General features: G+C 38.4%; 3 protein-coding genes across 6 annotated transcripts; all 3 read left to right on the forward strand.

The window, feature by feature from the left end:
- Positions 1–968: 968 nt before the first annotated feature.
- On the forward strand, positions 969–4,057 carry LOC112167398 (F-box protein At4g22390). Of its 3 annotated transcripts, XM_024304414.2 has the most exons (3): positions 969–1,053; positions 1,486–2,338; positions 3,757–4,057. In XM_024304414.2, exons 1-2 carry the CDS (start codon positions 1,032–1,034, stop codon positions 2,319–2,321), a joined length of 858 nt encoding a protein of 285 aa, XP_024160182.1. In that variant the 5' UTR covers positions 969–1,031; the 3' UTR covers positions 2,322–2,338; positions 3,757–4,057. The 3 variants fall into 3 exon arrangements, with proteins under 3 accessions (XP_024160182.1, XP_024160181.1, XP_024160180.1); XM_024304413.2 differs by having other exon boundaries at positions 970–2,333; XM_024304412.2 differs by having other exon boundaries at positions 970–2,338; positions 3,757–4,056.
- A 1,118-nt stretch (positions 4,058–5,175) lies between these two features.
- On the forward strand, positions 5,176–21,218 carry LOC112167391 (F-box/kelch-repeat protein At3g23880). 2 transcript variants are annotated; one of them, XM_040519444.1, is made up of 3 exons: positions 5,176–6,711; positions 6,753–6,768; positions 21,198–21,218. In XM_040519444.1, the coding sequence occupies exon 1, from the start codon at positions 5,443–5,445 to the stop codon at positions 6,679–6,681; it is 1,239 nt and encodes a 412-aa protein (XP_040375378.1). In that variant the 5' UTR covers positions 5,176–5,442; the 3' UTR covers positions 6,682–6,711; positions 6,753–6,768; positions 21,198–21,218. The 2 variants fall into 2 exon arrangements, with proteins under 2 accessions (XP_040375378.1, XP_024160175.1); XM_024304407.2 differs by lacking the exons at positions 6,753–6,768; positions 21,198–21,218 and adding an exon at positions 7,860–8,126 and having other exon boundaries at positions 5,177–6,694.
- On the forward strand, positions 9,119–12,357 carry LOC112202698 (F-box protein CPR1). Its single transcript, XM_024343705.2, has one exon. The coding sequence runs from the start codon at positions 9,311–9,313 to the stop codon at positions 10,544–10,546; it is 1,236 nt and encodes a 411-aa protein (XP_024199473.1). The 5' UTR covers positions 9,119–9,310; the 3' UTR covers positions 10,547–12,357.

The raw sequence follows: 21,218 nt of genomic DNA on the forward strand, positions 1-21,218 counted from the left end.
CCAGTAATGGTCGATGATAATGCTGATGTTCCCATCACTGGGAAGAAGAGAACTGCAGCTGTGGCTTTGGTGCAATATTCAAAGCGTAAGAGGTCTAATACTGTAATCCCTCCCACTGAATCGATGGTTCTGGATTTTGAACAGGAACTAGCTCTGAGGAATACTAATGAGATTCTCCTAGTCTTTCCTGCCAAGAAGGCGAAGGTTGGCCAGCCCCCAGGTTGCAAGAATAATCCCAAATCAATTGGTTTGAAGCTTAGGAAGTTGACTGGTGAGGCAGTCAAACCTCGCCGTAAGAGAAACTTTAAGGCAATTGATCTTCCTTCTCGGCTTCTCCTTCTGGGGAAGGCTGCATGGTGGAGATTTCATCCTCTAGCAAAGTGCCTGAACTGAAGGAAAGCACTCTTAAGAGTGCCCTGACTAGGGTGGGGTTTGGGAGTATGAGTAAATTGAGATGATCTTTTAATTGTCATCGGAGGTCATCTTAGTAGTGTCGGATTTTGTTCTGCAGCATTTGAGTTTCATCTCATGGTTACATTATGTTTGTGTAGTCTAGGTTCCTTTAGATTACTCATTCATGACTCTTTTATGTCGTTGTCCGGAGTCCAGGTGAGTCATATTTATAATATTTCCTCCTTTACTATTAATGAACTGACACCCCATGCTTTAAAAAAAAAAAAAAAACTTGATTCGTGAGCTTACAAAGAAGAAGAAAAACAGTAGTCAAGAGACATTAGATGAAACTTAATCAAAAATTTAAAGGATGCAACTGTAATAAAATGGACTCTGGATGTAAAACTAGAAGCTAACAGGGTGCGCAATTAAAATCAGATTTACTAATGGTGGTGAATATATAATTCACAGCAAAATTGGTGGGAAGCTTTGCAATTTTGAACAATCATTTTCCTATTTTGGGTTACCCTATAAAAACAGAGCCTCCTATTCCATAGGGTTTTCAGACCAAAAATATTTCCATAGAGAGGGTTTAAGGCAACGACGCTCATTCAGTCTCAGTCCCCGACTTAGTAGCGATGTGGGATGATTGCTATGAAGGTAAGTCTCTCTTGACCCCTGCATCCGCCTCTAAACTCTGTTTGTCCATAACTGATGTGGTCACAAATTGGCTAAAGTCTTTCCCTGAAGAAATCATACCCAGCATTCTAATCAGACTACCCATCAAATCCCTCATCAGATTCACCTCTGTCTGCAAGTCTTGGAGGTCCACCATCAAAGACCCAAGCTTTATCCGCACCCACCTCGCCCACACTCTCAATTTCAATGACCAAAATGCCACTCACCTCCTTCTCCTCCACACTGTTTTCAGTCAAGGCCTTTCCTACCCTCTTGGGGTTCGTCACATCGTAGGGTTTAAACAAGACCTTTACTCCTTGCATTATGATAACAATGATGTCAGTCAGTGCTGCAAGGTTGAATTTCCAATTGGTCTTAAGGAAGAAATGATCAATCCTTGTTTTCGTGTTGTAGCTACTTGTGATGGGCTCGTTCTGCTTGCTGATGATTTAGGGCTTTATGCTTACAACTTTGTTATATGGAACCCTTGTGTAAGAAAGTATGTGATCCTTCCTAAGCCCAGTGTTAGGTTCTCCACACACGGAGGGTATGAAGCTTCCCTTGGTCTCGGTTATGATGTTATTGGGAATGACTATAAGGTTGTGAGACTTACCACCCTTTTGGAGCAACAGGGCATGTTTGATACATGTCCAACTTTAGCTCAGGTTTATTCACTAGCCAAGGGATCTTGGGGCCGGCTTCGTTCTGATCTTCCTCCTTGTGGAATGCTTCCCGACTTGGGCCAGGCTTTTGTTAAAGGGGCACTTCACTGGCTGGCTATTCGTTGGGAAGGTGATGATGTTATCTTTTTTGTTTTGGCATTTGATGTGGGCAGTGAGTCATTTCGGGAGATAATGTTGCCTAAGACGTTCAAAATGGAGGAGTCATTGGAGTTGAGGTTGTCTGTTTCCGGAGATAGACAATCCATTGGTCTGTTCGTGAGGTTTGAGGATGAGTCTGATTGTTTTCTTGATATATGGGTGATGAAGGAGTATTGCATTGAGAAGTCGTGGACCAAATTGGTAATTCTCAGCCCACAAGGTCCGCAAAGAAGTTTACCCAATGCATTGTGTTTTAGGAGGAATGGTGAAGTGGTGTTGGTACTTGAAGATAGCTGTGAATTGGTTTCACTTGAACTTGCGAGCAAACAGTTTAAAGCTCTTGGGATATCTGGAGGTCAGGTTTGCTCTGTCGACTTGTATGAAGAGAGCCTTGTCTTGCTCGATAAGAAAGATGCAGTTTCTTATTGAGGCAATGAATAAGTAAGGTGATTATTAATTCATAGAACTTACTTTTCTGATTATGTTATCTTCTAGTTATAATGCATATGCTCCTAATTTTATATGACCTATGACCATTGAATATTAGCTCAGCCACAAAGTTTCATAGTATGTATGCTGATTGCTTTAGTACCTTTGCCATAAGTTGTTCTGTCCACATCTTTCTGGTGTTTTGTTGTGAACTTGCTATTAATATTGTTTCAAGCATTTTCCTGTCTTAGCTGATTGTCTTTCTTGTTCTGTTATTTCACAACACAAATTATTAACTAAGTTTAATAGGAATCTAGGAAACCTACTCCAATAAACAAGAAGTTTAGAACAAAATACTATACTATATATTTGGAAAATAAGACGTAATAGAGGAATTAGTCATATCATGGTTACACTGCTCCTATTATCAGTGCTTGCAGCTTTTTTTTTTTTTATAGCATCAGCTTGGTATTACCTTAGACAACTGTGGTCTCCATGCAACTGTTGATGCTACGGCATTGTACTTGACAGAACATGTTTTTATTTTCTGTTGTAATAGAAGTGTAGAACTGTAAAACAGTTAATGCAATATAGCTTTGATTTCAGGGATAGTTCATTTTCCAAAAGCCTTCTATGCAAAGCATGAAGAGGAATATACTTGCACTCTAGAGAAGTAACAGAAAACTACAATACTTTTCACTGACTAACATATTGGCCCTTTTTTGTTTTCATTTGTTTAACTACATCCTCTGCTTGCTCTTACTGCTAGTTTTTGACACTGCAACAGTGCTGCAAAGTTTTATTAATTTTCTATATGCTGATTTAGTTTCTTAACCAAAGTGCTGTAAACTCAGGATGAGAGATTGGCGGTATGTACTGTGAGAATGAATTGGTGGTGGATGATTTCCCAACCAAGTTAACTGACCATATTATCTGGTTAATTGATTACATAGTGTGGCAGTTTTTGATGGCTACTTGTTACTTTTAATATTAATATGGGCACAAAGCATGCTCTTTTATTTTCTATTTGAATAGGCACCATTGTAAGGTAAGCTGATGAAATGTGGGATACTGAAATTAAGACATAGTAATGACTATAAATATAACTCTAAATTTTATTTGTTTATCAATGTTAGACTGTATCTCCATGGTTTTTTCTTTTTCTTTTTCGGGTTGAATTACCTCCATTTTACATTACTGCCTTGGAAATCTTGAGCTAGTTATCATCCTACATCTCTGTCATCAACTGTGAATCGCATGTGTTCCCTTCACTTCACTCTCCTATGCTGTGTTAATACAAATATGTGGAAAAACCTTTGGAGAATGATCTACTACCACTTCCTGTGCCAGCATCTAGCATCCCTTTTGGGACTTCATATATATACTATAGCTTGCTAAAGCATAATTTTAACATCATTTATTCAACTGTGTGCAGGTCAGAAATAGGGGCAAATGACTTTCAAGACTGTTTTCTGTAGCTGTGAAATGCGATAACTTGCTGTATGGATTTTGTTATGTCAGTCGCTCCATCTACCAACTGAACTTTTGAACTCCATCCATGTATCTATCTAGCATATATCTAATATGGATAAGTAATCCTAACTAGGATTCACTTTTACTGTGGATCTTCTATCAGACCTTATCATTATTAAATGACTCTATTGGTATACTGATGTGATAATTGAAGAATATATCAAATGCTGGTGAAATAGATTACCCTCTATCTTAGTCATTTACATGATCTCTTGTATGCTTGCAAGGTAAAGTTTCTTAACTACATCCAAATGTTGTTCCTTCGGAATATGGAGAATTGGCCAAAATTTTGTCTTTGCTACTTCTGAAATCTTTCATTCTTGTGTCTTTGCTTTACCATATTCAATTGAAAGGTTTTTTTTTTTTTTTTTTTTTTTTTGTGAACATTGAGAACATGTCAACTTGTGGAACATGATTCGGCTTTTGAGTAATGAGCAATGACACTAGTAATGAAATTTATACTGGGGGGAATATGACATATACAAGTACAAAAATATTGATATATGTTCATGATTATTTTGTCCATGGCTCACTCCAACTTATCTCTAGGGGGAAAATTTATATTATTCATTTTACAATTCATACTCTATATTTCTTTTTTTATTAATTTATAATTTGTCTTCGGTAAATTAATTTTTTTATAAGAATTTTAACCAAAAAAAAAAGCTAGAGTAGATTATAAATTTGAGAGTGTGGATTTCATTCTCTATTCTTTACACTCGGGCTATAAGCAGTTTAATTGGGGGTTTTGGCCCTCACACTCATATTATTAGTTGAACTTACGATGAGGGGACCTAATGCCTTAACCCCGTGAAATTTGCATGAATTGATTCTCTTAGAGATTTATGAAAAAAAAAAAAAAAAGGTTTAATAAAAATATAAAATGCAAAGTACCCAAAATCTGAAGTTCTGAGTAGGCATCATTCAAGTCACCAAGTTCCATGGTATTTAGCTACTCATCATTCATTAGCTCCTCCCAGTCACTCATCAAGTAGTCTCCATTAAGCAGTACCGTAGTATGACTGGTTTCTAAGCTTTGTTTGGGGCCATAGTGGTGATTGGAAGGCAATTCCTACAGGACATAGATTAAGGAATAAAGTTTTTTTTTTTTTTTTTTAAGAAAATTTTTTTTGAACATCCACGGTAAACTGTCGGATGGTAAGACTTCGGGTAGTTCTCTCAGGTGGGTATGTGCTTACGCAATAGAAGTTTGGTGTTCACTTGTCACTAATATCGGTAGCCAGACACCCCAAAATCTGAGATGTATATAAACGCTCTTATGTGTGACCTCTCTAATGAACATCTCAACAGCCTTTCAGGGATGTCTGAAGAAAATAAACAAAATAGGTGAAATTATGGGGGCAAAATAAAATTCAGAATTATTATGGTGGTGAAATGTCCAAATTGGTGGGTAACTTTTGCAATTTTAAATAATCATTTTCCTATTTGGCTTCATCACATATAAATACAAAGCCTCCTATTCCATAGGGTTTTCGGACCAAAAGCATTTCCAAAGAGGGTTTAAGGCAACGGCGCTCTCTCAGTCTCACTCCGTCTCTTAAGGCTCACTCTCCGTCTCAGTTTCACGATGTGGGACGATTGTTATGAAGGTAAGTCTCTGTTGAGCCCTGAATCCACCTCTAAGCTTTGTTTGTCCATCACTCATGTCTTCCAAAATTGGCTCGAATCTCTCCCTGAAGAAATCATACCCACCATCCTGATCAGACTACCCATCAAATCTTTGATCAGATTCTCCTCTGTCTGCAAGTCTTGGAGGTCCATCATCAAAGACCCAAGCTTTATCCGCACCCACCTCACCCACACTCTCAGTCTCAATGACCAAAATGCCACCCACCTCATTCTCCTCCACAATTATGGGTCCAAAGAAGACTCTTACTCTTTGCACTATGATAAGAATGAAGTCAGTCAGTACTGCAACATTGAATATCCAATTGGTCTTAAGAACAAAATGAAGAATTCGTGTTGTCGTGTTGTGGGTACTTGTGATGGGCTCGTTTTGCTTGCTGATGATTTAGGGAATGAAGTTTACAACTTTGTTATATGGAACCCTAGTATAAGAAAGTATGTGATCCTTCCTAAGCCCAGTGTTAGGTTTTCGACACACGGTAACTATGAGGCTAACATTGGTCTGGGTTATGATGCTATTGGTAATGATTATAAGCTTGTGAGGGTGACATCTCTTGTGGATCAACCTGATCATTACCCAAGGACTTTAGTTCAGTATTATTCACTAGCCACAGGCTCTTGGGGCATGCTTCGTCTTCTCCCTCCATGTTTAGTGAATAGCTCCCGGGTCCAGGTTTTAGTCAATGGGGCACTGCACTGGCTGGCTATCTGTTGGACGAATGATCATCAAATAAAGTATGTGGTTATGGCATTTGATGTGGGAGGTCAGCCATTTCGAGAGATAATGCTACCTGAGAGCCTCCAACTGGATGAGTTATTGGAGTTCAGGTTGGGTGTTTCGGGAGATAGAAAATCCATTGGTCTGTTTGTGAGGTGCAAGAGTGAGACTAATTGTTTTCTTGATATATGGGTAATGAAGGAGTATTGCGTTGAGAAGTCGTGGACCAAATTGATGATTCTCACTCCACAAGGTCCAAATAGAAGTTTACCCAAAGCATTGTGTTTTAGGAGGAGCGGGGAAGTGGTGTTGATACTTGAAGATGACCATGAATTGGTTTCAATTGAGATTGTGAGCAAACAGTTTAAAAATCTTGGGATTTCTGCAGGTCAGGTTTGTTTTGTTGACTCGTATGAAGAGAGCCTACTCTTGCTTGACAGGAAGGATGCAATTTCTTACTGAGGGGAAAGAAGAGGTAAGGTGATAATTAAGTTATATAGCTGGCTTCTTGTTTAAATACATATGCAGCTAAGTTTATTTGACATGTGACTATTGAATTTTAACGCAAAACAAAGTTTAGTATTCTGTATGCTGATTGATTTAGTAGTATCCTTGTCAAGTGTTTATTTATTTATTTATTTTTCTTTGTATACAGTTGCTCTGTTCTTAGTTTTTTGGGTGTCTTGTTGTCAGCTTGCTTTCAATGTTGTTTTATATAATCTCCTGTCTTAGGTAGTTAGTTGATTGTATTTCTTTCTTGTGTTGTCTGAAAACAGAAATTTCTAACTAGTTTAATTGGAATGATGCAATCCTACTCCAATAACAAGCTCAGAGCTGAAAAAAAAAAAAAAAAAAAAAAATTTGGACAAGATGTTAAAGTTAATACATGGTTATGCTGCTCCTACTATCAATCCCTGCAGTTTTGTGTTTTATGTAGCACCGCTTGGTAGTGCCTTACAGTGGACTGTGGTCTCTGTGGAGCTGGTAATGCTACTTAAGTGTACTTGACATAACACGTTATTATTTGCTGTTCTGCTAGAAGTCTAGAACTATAAAAAGGTTCTTGCAATGGATGCTTTAATCAATTTAGCATTGCTTTATAGTACATTCCCATTTGGATAGACATCAGTATAACGTAACCTGATGGAATGAGCACCAGACCATAGAGGAGAAGATGATACTTTGAAAACCCCCAGCATGAACTGAAAGTAGGACATGATAGTGGTATAAGTGTATAACTTATAGCCTAATTTCTGCAGTTTTGAATTCATTTTTAATATCTAGGCTGTATGTACCTGTAGTTTTTTTTTCCCTTTTCTTTCTTTCTTGGGTCGAAGCATCTCCAAGTTATCTTACAGGCTTCATGCTTTGGAAATCTTGAGCAACTATTCATTCTACATCTGTCTTTGAACCGTAAACTGCACAAGTTACCTCCACTTCAATCTTTCATGCCTGTGTACGTAAGTGGACTGAAAGTAGTAAGAGGATGCTATCAGATGTATGTAAGAACCATTGAAACTTGAATGATTGCATATTTGCATCCATCATTATTGCACTCTCCTCTTTCTATATATGCATAATTATATGTATGTAGATAGTATGCTGCTGAAGTTAACATCATTCAATTCAACTATTTGCAGGTGGGATATAAGTTTAATGAGTTTCAAGTCTGCTCTCTGTAGCTGTGAAGTGCGATAAAACTGCCATCCTGAAGTCACTATCTACTTTCTTTTAATGTCTGTTGCTTAGTTTATCCTGATGGTATTTGCCTATACTGTGAAATTGATATCCTTACTTATGATGGATGTTAATTATATATTTTGTTATATGGCTATGAAGAACCGTTTTAGTGTGCTGCATATGTGCGTCGATGTTTATTTTTCATGTTATATATAGACGTTGCCATAGTTCATCAGGAGAAGCATATCTTTGAAGAAAGAATTCGTTTTCCGCAAATCTATCTAATAATTTACATATATGATCCCTATTGGGGATCATTGGAGGTGTGCCTAATTGTTGCTTTGAAATATTGAGCCAGTTCTGATACAGGTGATGGCAGCTGTTAAAGTGGATGTAGCAAACTTTTTGCACCCATCCACTTCTAAAATTTGTAATATACTTGAGCAAATGAAACGAAATACCCAACAATCTCTTCTGCTAAAGTGGTTTGGTTTTGATTTCACAGGGCAAGGAGTACCTTGTATATGCCAATGTTAAAGCCATTCCAGAAGGAATCCAAGTTTCGAACTCCAATTTGCTTAGATTTTAGATTTCTAAGAACAAATTACTTGAACAAACAGAGCCGGTGCATTATTGAATGAATCTAATATTTATTTTTTGGACTATATGTCGCGCTAAAAGTTAAAAAAATGAGATTAAATAACATTGGCCTTGGAGGACCATCTTTATAGTCTTCACTCTTTGAGTATACCCTTTATTAGCCGATGCACATTAGAAAACTTTCTATCGATCGTACCACAGAATTTAGCATCTTCTATATTGTTCTACATATGATTCGATAGTATAAAAATGGGGAATAGAAAGCTTCGTCGTATTAAACTCACAACTGTGTCTCTTACTCAAATAGTAACTCCACTTGTTGTGTACATGACATTTTTCAATTGTAATTCAATAGAATCCGAGAACAAGACTCTCATGAACTTATGATTTTATAAATGAAAAGAGAAAGAAAAAAAATCATCCCACTTAAAAATGACGGAGATGTAATAAAAAAAATTAGAGGTTCCTTTGATCCTTTCAATGTGAAATTGGGCGATAATGAAAGGAATTAATGGTGCTAAAACTAAAAGTCAAAACTTACGTATGGCGGTAAAACGTTTTTCACTTCACAAATTGGGGGGAAGCTTTTCCCTTTTGAACAAACAATCCATCACTTCACGCTAACTTTGAGTTCAGAGTTTCACCCCAAAATCCCAATTTCAATTCCCCTTCTTCTCTCTAGGGTTTTCGCCGACTCCGACGCCTCCTTCTCACTCCATCGCCGCCGTCCATCTGCCGAGCACTCTCGCCGGAATCTTGCCAAGGTACATCCCTCTCAATCCTCGCCTCCGTCTCTAAAGTTGGTTCCGCCATGAATGACCATAAAATTGCTGCAATTGAATTGAAATCTGAGGCAGGATTGGATTATTTCCCTCAAGAAATCATCTCCAATATCCTAATTAGATTACCTATTAAGTCTTTGATCAAATGCACCTCTGTCTGCAAGTCTTGGAAATCTTTGATCCAAAACCCTAGCTTTATTGATACACATCTTAGCCACAGAGTCAGTTGTAATAACCAGAATGGCACTCACCTTCTTCTAGTCCACAGTGTTTGTAGTAAAAGATTTTGCAGCTTATTCGACAGAGATTTCGTTAGAGGTGAAAAGGAAGACCTTTACGCTTTGTACTATGATAACCATGGATTTGATGAGTACTGCAAGATTGAATTGCCTAGTGATCTTGAGGAAATTATGCTCAGTTCGTGTTTCCGTGTGGTCGGTACTTGTAATGGATTAGTATGCATTGTGGATGAATTAGGGTGTCATGGTTGCAATTTGATCATATGGAATCCTTGTGTAAGAAAGTTTGTAAAACTTCCTCAACCTGCTGTGCTGCACGGTGGGTGTGAAGCGTCTGTTGGCTTTGGTTATGATGCCACAAGCAATGACTACAAGGTTGTGAGACTTGTCACACTTTCGGATCAATATCAGAATTTCCATGAGTGGCCAACTCTATTTCAGGTTTATTCACTAGCCACGGGCTTGTGGAGCAGGCTTCGTTCTGATCTTCCTCCGTGTCAAATGTTTTGCTCCCCAGCCCAGGCTTTTGTGAATGGGGCACTTCACTGGTCTGCAATCCGCCGGACAAATGATGCTTTCAACTATTTTGTTCTGGCTTTTGATGTGGGCAGTGAGTTGTTTCGAGAGATAATGTTTCCAAAGAGTCTGAAATGGGATCCGTCGTTGGCTTTGCGAATATCTGTTGCTGGAGATCGAAAATCCATCTCTATCTTCACTGATTGGCGAAAGAGTCATTCCAATTATTTTCTTGATATATGGGTACTGAAAGAGTACTGCATTGAGAATTCGTGGACCAAATTGATGATTCTCAGTGCAGAAGTTCCACAAAGAAATTTACCCAAGGCATTGTGTTTCAGGAAGATAGGTGAAGTTTTGGTGCTTGAAGACAGCTACGAACTAGTTTCACTTGACATTATGAGCAGAAAAGTTAAAACTCTTGGGGTTTATGGAGGTCAGTATTGCTCTGTTGATTCTTATGAAGAGAGCCTTGTATTACTTGACAGGAAATATGGTGTTTCTTACTGAGGGAAAAAAACGGTTCGGCGATTGTGTATACCTTTTGTTTCCTATTGTTTTTAGTTCCTTGTCCAAATCACCAAATGTATATGCCGCTTATTCTGTATGACCTATGAACATTGAATTTTATGACAGCAATAAAGTTTGATTTTCTGTATGCGCTTTAATACCTTTGCCAGTTATATATTCAGGATGAATGAGCAAGCATGATACCTTTTCTTTGCTGTGCAAGTTTGGCAGTTGGTTCTGTACTTAGCTTCTGGTTGTTTTGTTGTCAAGATAATGTTGGTAATGTTTCTCTCTTTCTCCTTTCTCCCCCCTCATTTTCTTGTCTTAAATTATTGCCTTTCCTGCTTGTGATGTCTCATAAGACAAGTTTCTTACCAAATTTTACTCAGCTTTGGTGTAAAGTTAATTTGGATTCATTCACTGATGATAGATGTTTGGAACACAAGGCTTTAAAAACAAAATAGTAATAAACAGAGTTATATTCCTCCTTGTATAAGTGCTTTTAGTTTTCTGCTTTATATAACATCAAGTTGGTGTGACCTTGGACCGTGCAACTCTTTTTGCTAGTGTACTAGTGTGGTTGTGTAACTGATATAACATGTTACAATTAGCTATTGTAATAGAATTATAAACCTGTTCACTACTTCATACAATTGATGCTAGTCATGCTACTTTCCAATTTAGATTTGATTTATAACAGTAGTTCATTTTTAACTTTAGATTTCTTTATGTGAAGAATGAAGAGGAAGTTGCATGCACAACCTGGAGAAAGTAATTGAAAGTGTTCATTACTACTGATATCAACTATAATACTTTGCATTGACTGACATATTTTGGGTTTTTGTTTGTCTAACCTTTTCTGCTATTACAAATGTTTAACATACTAACATGCTTTGTTAAATGTTATGAGACAAATGACTGGTAGATTTTTGAAACTCAAACAAAGTATATCTTTATTTGATGAAACTCAAATGACTGATACACAGATTACATTCTGTGCTGCTACTCAGGTGTACTTCTGACATAAATTATTACGTCATTAGGAAGCAATTGCTTATTTTGTGGGATGAATAGGCATCATAACATAACCTGGTATATGAACTGATAAAGTGATACTTCAAAAACTACCAATGTGGGAACTGGAAGAAGGACAAACTAATTGTTGTAACTCTCATTATGCAATATCGGAAACAGTAAATCTATGTTTTGTTTTGTAATATTTACATTGCATCTCAAGGTTTTTATTGTTGTCGAAGTATACATCACATGCTTGGAAATCTTGAGCAAATTTCCAGGAATTCTTTTTACTTGACCTTGTGAACAAAGGGTTCAAAATTCTTGGGATTGTGGAGGTCAGGTATGCTCTGTTGACTATTATTAATAGAGCATTGTCTTGCAGAACAGGAAAGGTGCGGCTTGTTACTGAGGGCAAGACTAGGTGTGGTGATATGCATAGCACTTGCTACCTCTGTTTTATGTTCTCTTCTAGAGTTCTGGTTCAAATGCATATGTGGCTAATTTATGTGACTTAATTATGACCATTCCCTTTTAGCACAGGCAGAGAGTTTGATATTATTTATGCTGATTAATCAATGTTTTGTTTTGTAATATTTACACTCTCATTATTACCTTCTTTGCCTTGCAATTGGTTTGTTCTTTGCTTGCTCTGTGTTTTTCTGTCAACTAGCTGTTGGTATTATATTATAAGATTTCCTGTATTAGTGATTTTCTTTCGCTTTTTGTAGTTAACCTGAATGTTGCAAAGGAAATTTTTACTAAGAAAGCAAAAAAAAAAAAAAAAAAAAAAAAAAGAACTATCATGAACCCCGAAGCGAAAGATCTTGAATCAATCAATAAAAAGAAACTGGCAAAAAGCCAAATGGGGAAAAAAACATCCTTCGAAAATTTCGATATAACTCTTGATGCTGCTATAGCTTAATTAGACTGTTTATTTGCTAGCTGTTGCAGTAGAAGTACAGAACTGTACAGTAGTTCATGAAATGGTTGCTTTTTCAAATTTAGCATTGACCTATGCAATAGAGTTATCCAATTATACATTCTTGATGCAAAACGTGGAGTGGAAGTTTCATTTGCATTCCCATGTAATAATTAGAGTCTTTTAACTACTGGTGTCAACTATATAATAGTTTGCACTTTGCACTGACTAACATACTGCCTTTTCTTCTTTCTTTTCTTTCTTTGATTAACTTCATCCTTTGCTTGCTTTTTGTGGCATGACTGCTAAATTTTGACACTGCAACAAAGTTTTTTCAAAATGCTTATTTAGTTTCATAGCCTAGTGCTGCATATTCAGAATGTTGGCATGATGGTAATCTTATCCTTTCCCAACCAGGTTAATTGATCACATGACGGTAAGCTGATGAAATATGGGAAACTGAAATTATGACAAAGTTATGGCTATAACTTTTAACTCTAACTTGTGCGTATTTTATTTATTTATTAATACTTAGACTTTACTTCCATGTGCATTACATGCCTCTAATATCTGCAGTATTGGCTTTTAATATGAATTCTCTACAGGTCTTATCAGTTTTAGAAAGAGAATTTGGGGAGATATGAAGGAGTAAATGACTGTAATAGTACGTATACTTAATGTGATAATTCGAGCAGATATCAGTTACATGCTCTCTTGTGTGCTTGCAAGTTAAAGTTACCCAGCTGCATCCAATTGTGGAACTTTTTGGAGTCTGGAGAACTGGCTGGAATTTTGTCTTTGCTACTCAAGAATCTTTCATAATTATTTATGTCTTTGCTTTTAATATTCAGTCAAAAAATATTTAAAACATATGTAATGTGTACGATTCTGAGAACAAGTAAATTTGTGGAACACGATTTGTCTTTCAATTAATGAGCAATGACATTAAAATGAAATTGATAGTACCAATGTATTCTATTTTCTATTGCATATGAGGGACAACAGTAATGATACTGAGAAGATTTTGACATAAACAAGTACAGTACACATATCTGAACATTCTTCATGATTATTTGTCCATGGTTCACTCTTAAGTTATCAAATTTCACATAATCCTCAGCCTATATATATTGGTCAGATACTTTATTTTCATGTGAATGAAGGAGATGAAATTTTTTGAACGAGGGCTGGAACCCAGTCTAGGTGGGGGGTTTGGCCCTTACACCCATATTATTAGTTGAAGATACAATGGGGGGGGACGTAATGCCTTAACCCCATGAAATTTACATGAATCGATTCTCTTAGGAATCGATGTAAAAGAGAAAAACTGTCCCCTAAAATGCAAAGTACTCAAAATCTGAATAATTAAGCAGCATTCGACTCTCCCACTTCCATGGTATTTGGCTGCTCATCAATCATTAGATCATCCAAAAAACACATAGGCCAGTTTTCACCGAGCATAGCATCACTCAAGTTCCCTCCATACACATTGGCTTCAGCTCCCATTTGCTTCACCGGATTTTCTTCTGGGTGAGACTGCAGGTCACTCATCATCCCGTCAGCTGCAAATGATGGTGCATCAAGTTGTTGCTCCAGATTTTCTTCTCCTAGTTGAGGTTTAGCTTCCAATTGTTGCAGTCCTGAATTCTCTGAATTCTCTTCAACTAGAGAGGCAACATTTTCACCATAAAATTCAGCTCCAAACCACTTTTCTAATTCAGCAAACTCCAAGGGCGATGCTCCTTGATCAGCCTCGAATTGTTGGAGTACTCCCATATTCTCATCCACTTGCAAGAAAAGTGGTTCATCTTCTAATGGTGTGGGTACTTCTTCTTGTTCAGCTTCTAATGATGTTGCTGACTGCAAGAATTGTTGGTCGCTTACCAAGAATTGCTCTTGTGCAGCTTCCAACGATGGTGCTGGCTCATTATCAGTGCATGGTAGAAGACGTTGTCGTTTCTCTTGCGGCTCCTCAATAACCAATTCAGGATTGATATAATTATCTCCATCGTCATCCTCGACATAATCTTCAAGCATCTCCTCTTGCCTTTTTCTCTTCTTTTCCGGCAGTACATCATTCTTCCTAAGCAAACAAAGAACGTATTCATTCTTGTTTACTTGTTTCTTGTGCAGGAGTTGTGACTTATCAAGTTCAAACTCATACATGATCCAGCAACCAGCATGCACAGAGCCCTTGTTCTTGTAGGTGTAGGTTTTCTTGAAACCAAGAAGAGTAGATGTTGGCTGTTGGTTCTGATCAAGAAGATATATCTCCTTGGCTGCGTTTTGGCCTTTCCAAGTACCGCCACTCCCAACCGTTCGGCTTGTACGTGAGCTTCTTGCAGTCTTCTTCTTCTTTTGGGTGAAGAAGTAGAGATATTTGTTTCTCCTCAAGTCGTTTGCCCTTCTTGCTTCGAATATTTCTCATATCTTCCAAGGATCTTGATCACCGTAAAGATCCATCTCGCAGATAACTTCTTCGTTTCCAGGCACTTCCATCCCGTTCACCTTAGGCTTAAGGTAGAACATGAGTAGTTCATCTTCCATGGGGCAAAACCTTTGGCCTGGAAGAAGCATACAACCTCCATCCATGAATGAAAAACTATATTCTTTTGCTGCTAGAAGAATTGTTTTGCCCTAAGCGTACGTGAAGAGTGTTGCGAGTGTATTTTAGAAACTAATGTTACTGACTAGGGTTTAGGAGGATGGATTTTAGTTTCAATCTGCTTACAAAGCAAGCAGATCGAAACGACTTACTGCTAGGCGTTTAATACATGATTAGGTGGACCAATCAGATTTCTCTAACTATTGATATTGATTTTTCTATTTCTTGATCATTAAGTAATGAAATTTGTAAGACTAGCTGGAAAATGATTTCCTTCTTTTCAAGGTCACCTGTACAGTTGTACTTCTTTTCAAGATCACCCCTACAGATAACTCCCTTAAGTCCATATCACCCGTATCCTACTTTGACATGCAATGACCAAAAATGAAAAAGATACCATTGCCATGACCCATAGTCCACCGGCAGCGTCTTCCCTTCCCTATATTTCCCTATCTATCACCTTATCGACAATGAAGGCAAGCTTTCGCCAACCACCAGATTATTGACGTCAATCACTTCTTACCGGAATGATCTTGACGCCATCTAAGTAGCTCGTGCAATCTGGGAAATTGATGTGGTACTGCAGTGTCAACGAGATGTGGAGTAGGGTGTGGCGTAAGCATTAGGAAGAGAGACATGTACGTGGATTGATGGGAAGGAAATAAAGAGAGTGGAAGAGAAAGAGCGAGGGAGTTGGTGATCATTGCGTTGGCATGAATATTTGACAATGTCGAGGAAATGAATGGCCTATTAGGTCGCCGATGAATAATTGAAAAAACATGCAACCTTTTCTTTGGCAAAAGTTCACAATGCGCGCACCTAGTATATTGCTACTCCATATCTTAAGTCATTGGTGTCATCGTAAGACTAACACTTGTTTGTCTAGACGACCAACCTAGCAACAAAAGTTCAATAAACCCTACTGTACGTAGAAGTTGTGGTTGGGCGGGGGGCGGGGCGGGGGCGAGAGGGAGAGATCTTTGGACTTGGATTCTATATGTTCTAGTTAGATGCAATTTCTAAGTGTGATTATAAGTTTTAACTGTATTCTCTAAAGTTCAATCCAACTGTCAGTCAGTAAAGAGAGCAAAAGAACAAGACGTACATGGCTATTTACATGAAATTCTCAACTCTTTGTATAAGTTGAGGTCATCAAACTCTCTAAGACAAAGATACTCATTTCCATCAACTTATATAATCAAGTCACCATGATCTTTAAATGGAAAAGCAATTTGAGTAGGGATCCTCCTTTCCATCTACTTCTGTAAGAGATGGCCCTTGAGCTCTGAGCTAGAGGAGTATTCTGTTCTTTTCTTTGTCCTTTTGTTTTTTCCTTTCTGCACCAAACTGCTCTAAAAAGCACTAATTTGGTAAGGAGGTGAAAATGTTTTTAACCTTGTTGTGGCTAGGGGGTTTAGCCATGAATATGGTAGACCTGTTATCCATGTTAAGGTAGAGTTATGACCTTGTTGAATCAATGTAGTTAAGTATTTTTGGCACTATAAGCGTTGCTCTTGTTTCGGGACGCATTTTTTGGTCATCGAACGTGCCACCATTTGAACTTCTTTTTTTTTTTTTCCTTTCTGTTTTCAAAGGTTAATTTATTTTTCAAGGTTTTGGTTTGTGAAGCTGCTTTCCATCATTCTACGGCGGTATTGGCCCTGTTGATAAACATATTAGAAGATTGGTATCAGACTCTTGGAAGTGGGTTGCGGATCATGGTAGCATAGGTACTTTTGTTATGGTTTAATTTTTAGAGTTTTGGTTGGTTCAAACAAGTCTCTACCATGTTGAGTTATGGTTTTGGGTTATTGGGTTGACGCTTTGCTATTGTTCGCTATGACAATATGACGTTATTCTTAGGGAACTACATATCTTATTCTTGTTATTATGCGTGGAAGAAGGTGAAGTACTCTCTGTTAATGTTGGCTACGAATACGTATCACGACTCTCGATATTGGTGGTTTATGAGTTGTCCGTGAAAAAGAGCGAATATTTCGATTAGAGTTTGGGTGACTCATGGTGACTGTAACAATTGGTTTCATATTAGATAGGGTTATTATCACAAATGGTACCTGAACTTATCCTCTATTTTATCGATGGTACCTAAACTTCAATTTTGATCACAACCAGTATCTGAACTTTTCGATTTCATTTTAAATGGTACCTAACGCCACCTTCAATCACTATTCCGACCAAAAAAGCCAAATCTAAAAAAACAAAAAACAAAAAAACAAGTTCAAGGCAAGTCTATTACCAAAAAATTATCACTATATATGATCGCAACCCTCGAAATCATCAAAAACCATCACTATGATCGCCTCCCATGCCGTTTTTAGTCAGAATAGTGATCGGAGTGGTTCTAGGTACCATTTAAAATGAAATCGAAAAGTTCGGATACTGGTTGTGATCAAAATTGAAGTTCAGGTATCATCGATAAAATTGAGGTATAGTTCAGGTACTATTTGTGATAATAACCCTATATATTAAGAAATATGGAGAGGAACGGTTTAGAGTTGAGAATTTACAGTATCATTCTCATATTTATAATATTATTAATTAAGGAATATAGTTTATCTTTTTCTGAAATATTTTTTATCGAATTCCATGACATCGTGTTAGAATGGTAAGACATCAAGTAGCTCTTTTGAACGAACATCTGGCTGTCTTGTTTTCAACCGTCACTAATAACAGCGGTGAGGCACCCTAAAGCCCTGAGTATATAAGCCCTTATGTATGACCCTCGAAAATTAGTAATAAACGAAGGTGGTGAAATTAGAGCCAAGATGAAAATCAGAATTACTATAGTGGTGAAATGTGATACACACAAATTGGTGGGAAGCTTTTGCAATTTTGAATAATCATTTTCCTATTCGGCTTCAGCGTATAGATACGAGCTAGGCCTCATATTTCTTAGGGTTTTCGGACCAAAAACATTTCCATACGGGGTTGAAAGCAACGGCGCTCTCTCCGTCTCTTAAGGCGGCTCACTCTTCGTCTCAATTTCACGATGTGGGAGGATTGTTACGAAGGTAAGTCTCTGTTGAGCCCTGAATCCGCCTCTAAGCTTTGTTTGTCCATCACTCATGTCTTCCAAAATTGGCTCAAATCTCTCCCTCAAGAAATCATACCCACCATCCTGATCAGACTACCCATCAAATCCTTGATCAGATTCACCTCTGTCTGCAAGTCTTGGAGGTCCACCATTAAAGACCCAAGCTTTATCCGCACCCACCTCACTCACACTCTCAATCTCAATGACCAAAATGCCACCCATCTCATTCTCCTCCACAATTATGGGTCCAAAGGAGACTCTTACTCTTTGCACTATGATAACAATGAAGTCAGTCAGTACTGCAGCATTGAATTTCCAATTGGTCTTAAGAACAGAATGAAGAATTTTGTTTTTGTGTTGTGGATACTTGTGATGGGCTCGTTTTGCTTGCTGAGGATTTAGGGAATGAAGCTTACAACTTTGTGGAACCCTAGTATAAGAAAGTATGTGATCCTTCTTAAGCTGACGCAGTCGGATTGATAACTAGGTTTACCAGCAATAAACCTAACAAAAGAGTTCTGGAGTCCACCAGAGATAAAAGAGAAAATTCTCTACTTTATTGATTAAAAGTTGAAAGATGGGTTCTGCAGCCGCTTGCGGCTGCTTAAATAAGAGAAAAGTAACCTTAGGGCGACTAACAATGAAACCCTAAAGCCCATGGGTAAAAACGAGAACAACCCAAAAATAACTAGGAAAACCAAAAACGGGGAAAATAGAAAAATGCAGTTTTGAGGCCCTAAACGACCCCGAAAGCCCGAAAAAGGCCACAGCTCATGGCAAAGCAATGAGTCTTATTTCTGGTAGGGCTGGGCGTCCGGACCCGAAAGACCGAGGACCCGACCTGAACAGAGGAAAAAAGCCCGATTTGGTTCGGTTTTAGTATAGAAATTTTCGGTTCAGTCTGAAGCCCGACCCGATTGCATTTTTTTGGTTCGGTCTCGGTCTTCATATTTTCCGGGCCCGAAAGCCCGAACTGACCCGTATCTTTAGCATATGCCACATGTCGCTCCGTAATTGGATGTTATAATAATATGTTAAATATTAAAAAATAAAAAATACACAACCCTAAAAGTCTAAAACACTCCTCCAGACTCCAGTCGTCTAAAACTCTAAAGTCTAAATCGACCTCAGCCTTCCTCACTCCCTCTCTCGATGGTATCGACCATCTTAGCCCGATTTGCAGCTGATCGAAATCTCCCTCTCAGTCCCTCCCTCACCCCTCTCTTGAGTTGTCTATCTCTATCTCTCCGTCCATTACAAGCTCCTTCTCCAATCTCCATTTCCAAAAATCGAAATCCTACTCGGCTCCTCCGCTCCAGAACCACCACCACCACTTCCAGCAACTCCAGAACAGCACCCAACCCATCCACGACACTCGCCGAAGGCAAATACTCCGATTCTGAAAGGAATCCATAATCAGAACCCTCTCCGGAACGATGTGTTGAGAAACTAGCAGCTCGGCAACGGTGTGGCACCGATCGGCAGCGATAGGGCACTGGCCCTGTGGATCGCGAAAAGGTTCCCTCTTCGTTTTTATCTCTTGCCTGTTTGATATTTTTCTTTTTGTTGTGCTTGATTTGTTGTTTTTTCTTTTACTATTGGTGATTTTTGGGTGGTTGTTGAATTGCAGACTTGAGTTTTCTTCTGGGTTTCTATGGAATTCGATGTTTAAGCTTACAGCACACCTAAAGGCCTAGAGCAGTGCAGCTTCAGTTATTTCTTAGTTGGACAGTTTGACTATTTGTGCAAAACTGCAAATTGTGTTTATGTTTCTGTTGGACAATTTGGATTGTTTTCTGGACTCTTGAGTTTGTGTTGTGAACTGTAAACTGTGGCTAAACTTGATTATTGCAAATTGATTACAGTTATGTTAATGAGTTTATTTCACAGCATTATAATTTGATATGCATTCCAGTCTTCCAAGTACCAAAACAGGCAAAAGATGAATAGCACAGGCAGAACTGGCATTTTGGGCCCGAAAAGCCCGAAAACCTAACTGGCCAGAATGGGTTCGGTTTCTGTCGGTTTTCAGTTTACAAAAAACCCGAACCGACAGTTTCGGGTTCGGTCTCGGTCTCACTGATTTTCGGGCCTGGCCCGACCCGAGCCTAGCCCTAGTTTCTGGCGCTATTCCCTTTCCGAAAAGGTAAGGCACGTCCCAATCAGACACCGAGCTGTTTCGTGTCTACTAGTCACTTTTCGTTTTCCTCCTTTAGCACGATCCAGCTGTTCTTCGAATTGGGCTGCCATCTGTTCTGCATCATAAGCCCAGTGTTAGGTTTTCGACACACGGTAACTATGAGGCTAACATTGGTGTGGGTTATGATGCTATTGGTAATGATTATAAGGTTGTGAGAGTGACATCTCTTTTGGATCAACCTGATCATTACCCGAGGACTTTAGTTCAGTATTATTCACTATCCACAGGCTCTTGGGGCATGCTTCGTCCTCTCCCTCCATGTGTAGTGCATAAATCCCGGGTCCAGGTTTTAGTCAATGGGGCACTGCACTGGCTGGCTCTCCGTTGGACGGATGATCGTCAAATGAAGTATTTGGTTATGGCATTCGATGTGGGAGATCAGTCATTTCGAAAGATAATGCTGCCTGAGAGCCTCCAACTGGATGAGTTATTGGAGTTGAGGTTGTGTATTTAGGGAGACAGGAAATCCATTGGTCTGTTTGTGAGGTGCAAGAGTGAGACTAGTTGTTTTCTTGATATATGGGTAATGAAGGAGTATTGCGTTGAGAAGTCGTGGACCAAATTGATGATTCTCACTCCACAAGGTCCAAAAAGAAGTTTACCCAAAGCATTGTGTTTTAGGAGGAGTGGGGAAGTGGTGTTGATACTTGAAGATGACCATAAATTGGTTTCACTTGATATTGTGAGCAAACAGTTTAAAAATCTCGGGATTTCTGCAGATCAGGGTTGTCCTGTTGGCTCGTATGAAGAGAGCCTACTCTTGCTTGACAGGAAGGATGCAATTTCTTACTGAGGGGAAAGAAGAGGTAAGGTGATAAGTTATATAACTGGCATCGTGTTTAAATGCATATGCAGCTAAGTTTATTTGACATGTGA

Source organism: Rosa chinensis, chromosome 5 (assembly GCF_002994745.2).
Source record: "Rosa chinensis cultivar Old Blush chromosome 5, RchiOBHm-V2, whole genome shotgun sequence".
NCBI lineage: Eukaryota > Viridiplantae > Streptophyta > Magnoliopsida > Rosales > Rosaceae > Rosa > Rosa chinensis.

Coding starts and splice junctions, on each gene's coding strand:
- LOC112202698 (XM_024343705.2), top strand. CDS start 9,311: ATGAATGACCATAAAATTGCTGCAATTGAATTGAAATCTGAGGCAGGA.
- LOC112167398 (XM_024304413.2), top strand. CDS start 1,032: ATGTGGGATGATTGCTATGAAGGTAAGTCTCTCTTGACCCCTGCATCC.
- LOC112167391 (XM_040519444.1), top strand. CDS start 5,443: ATGTGGGACGATTGTTATGAAGGTAAGTCTCTGTTGAGCCCTGAATCC.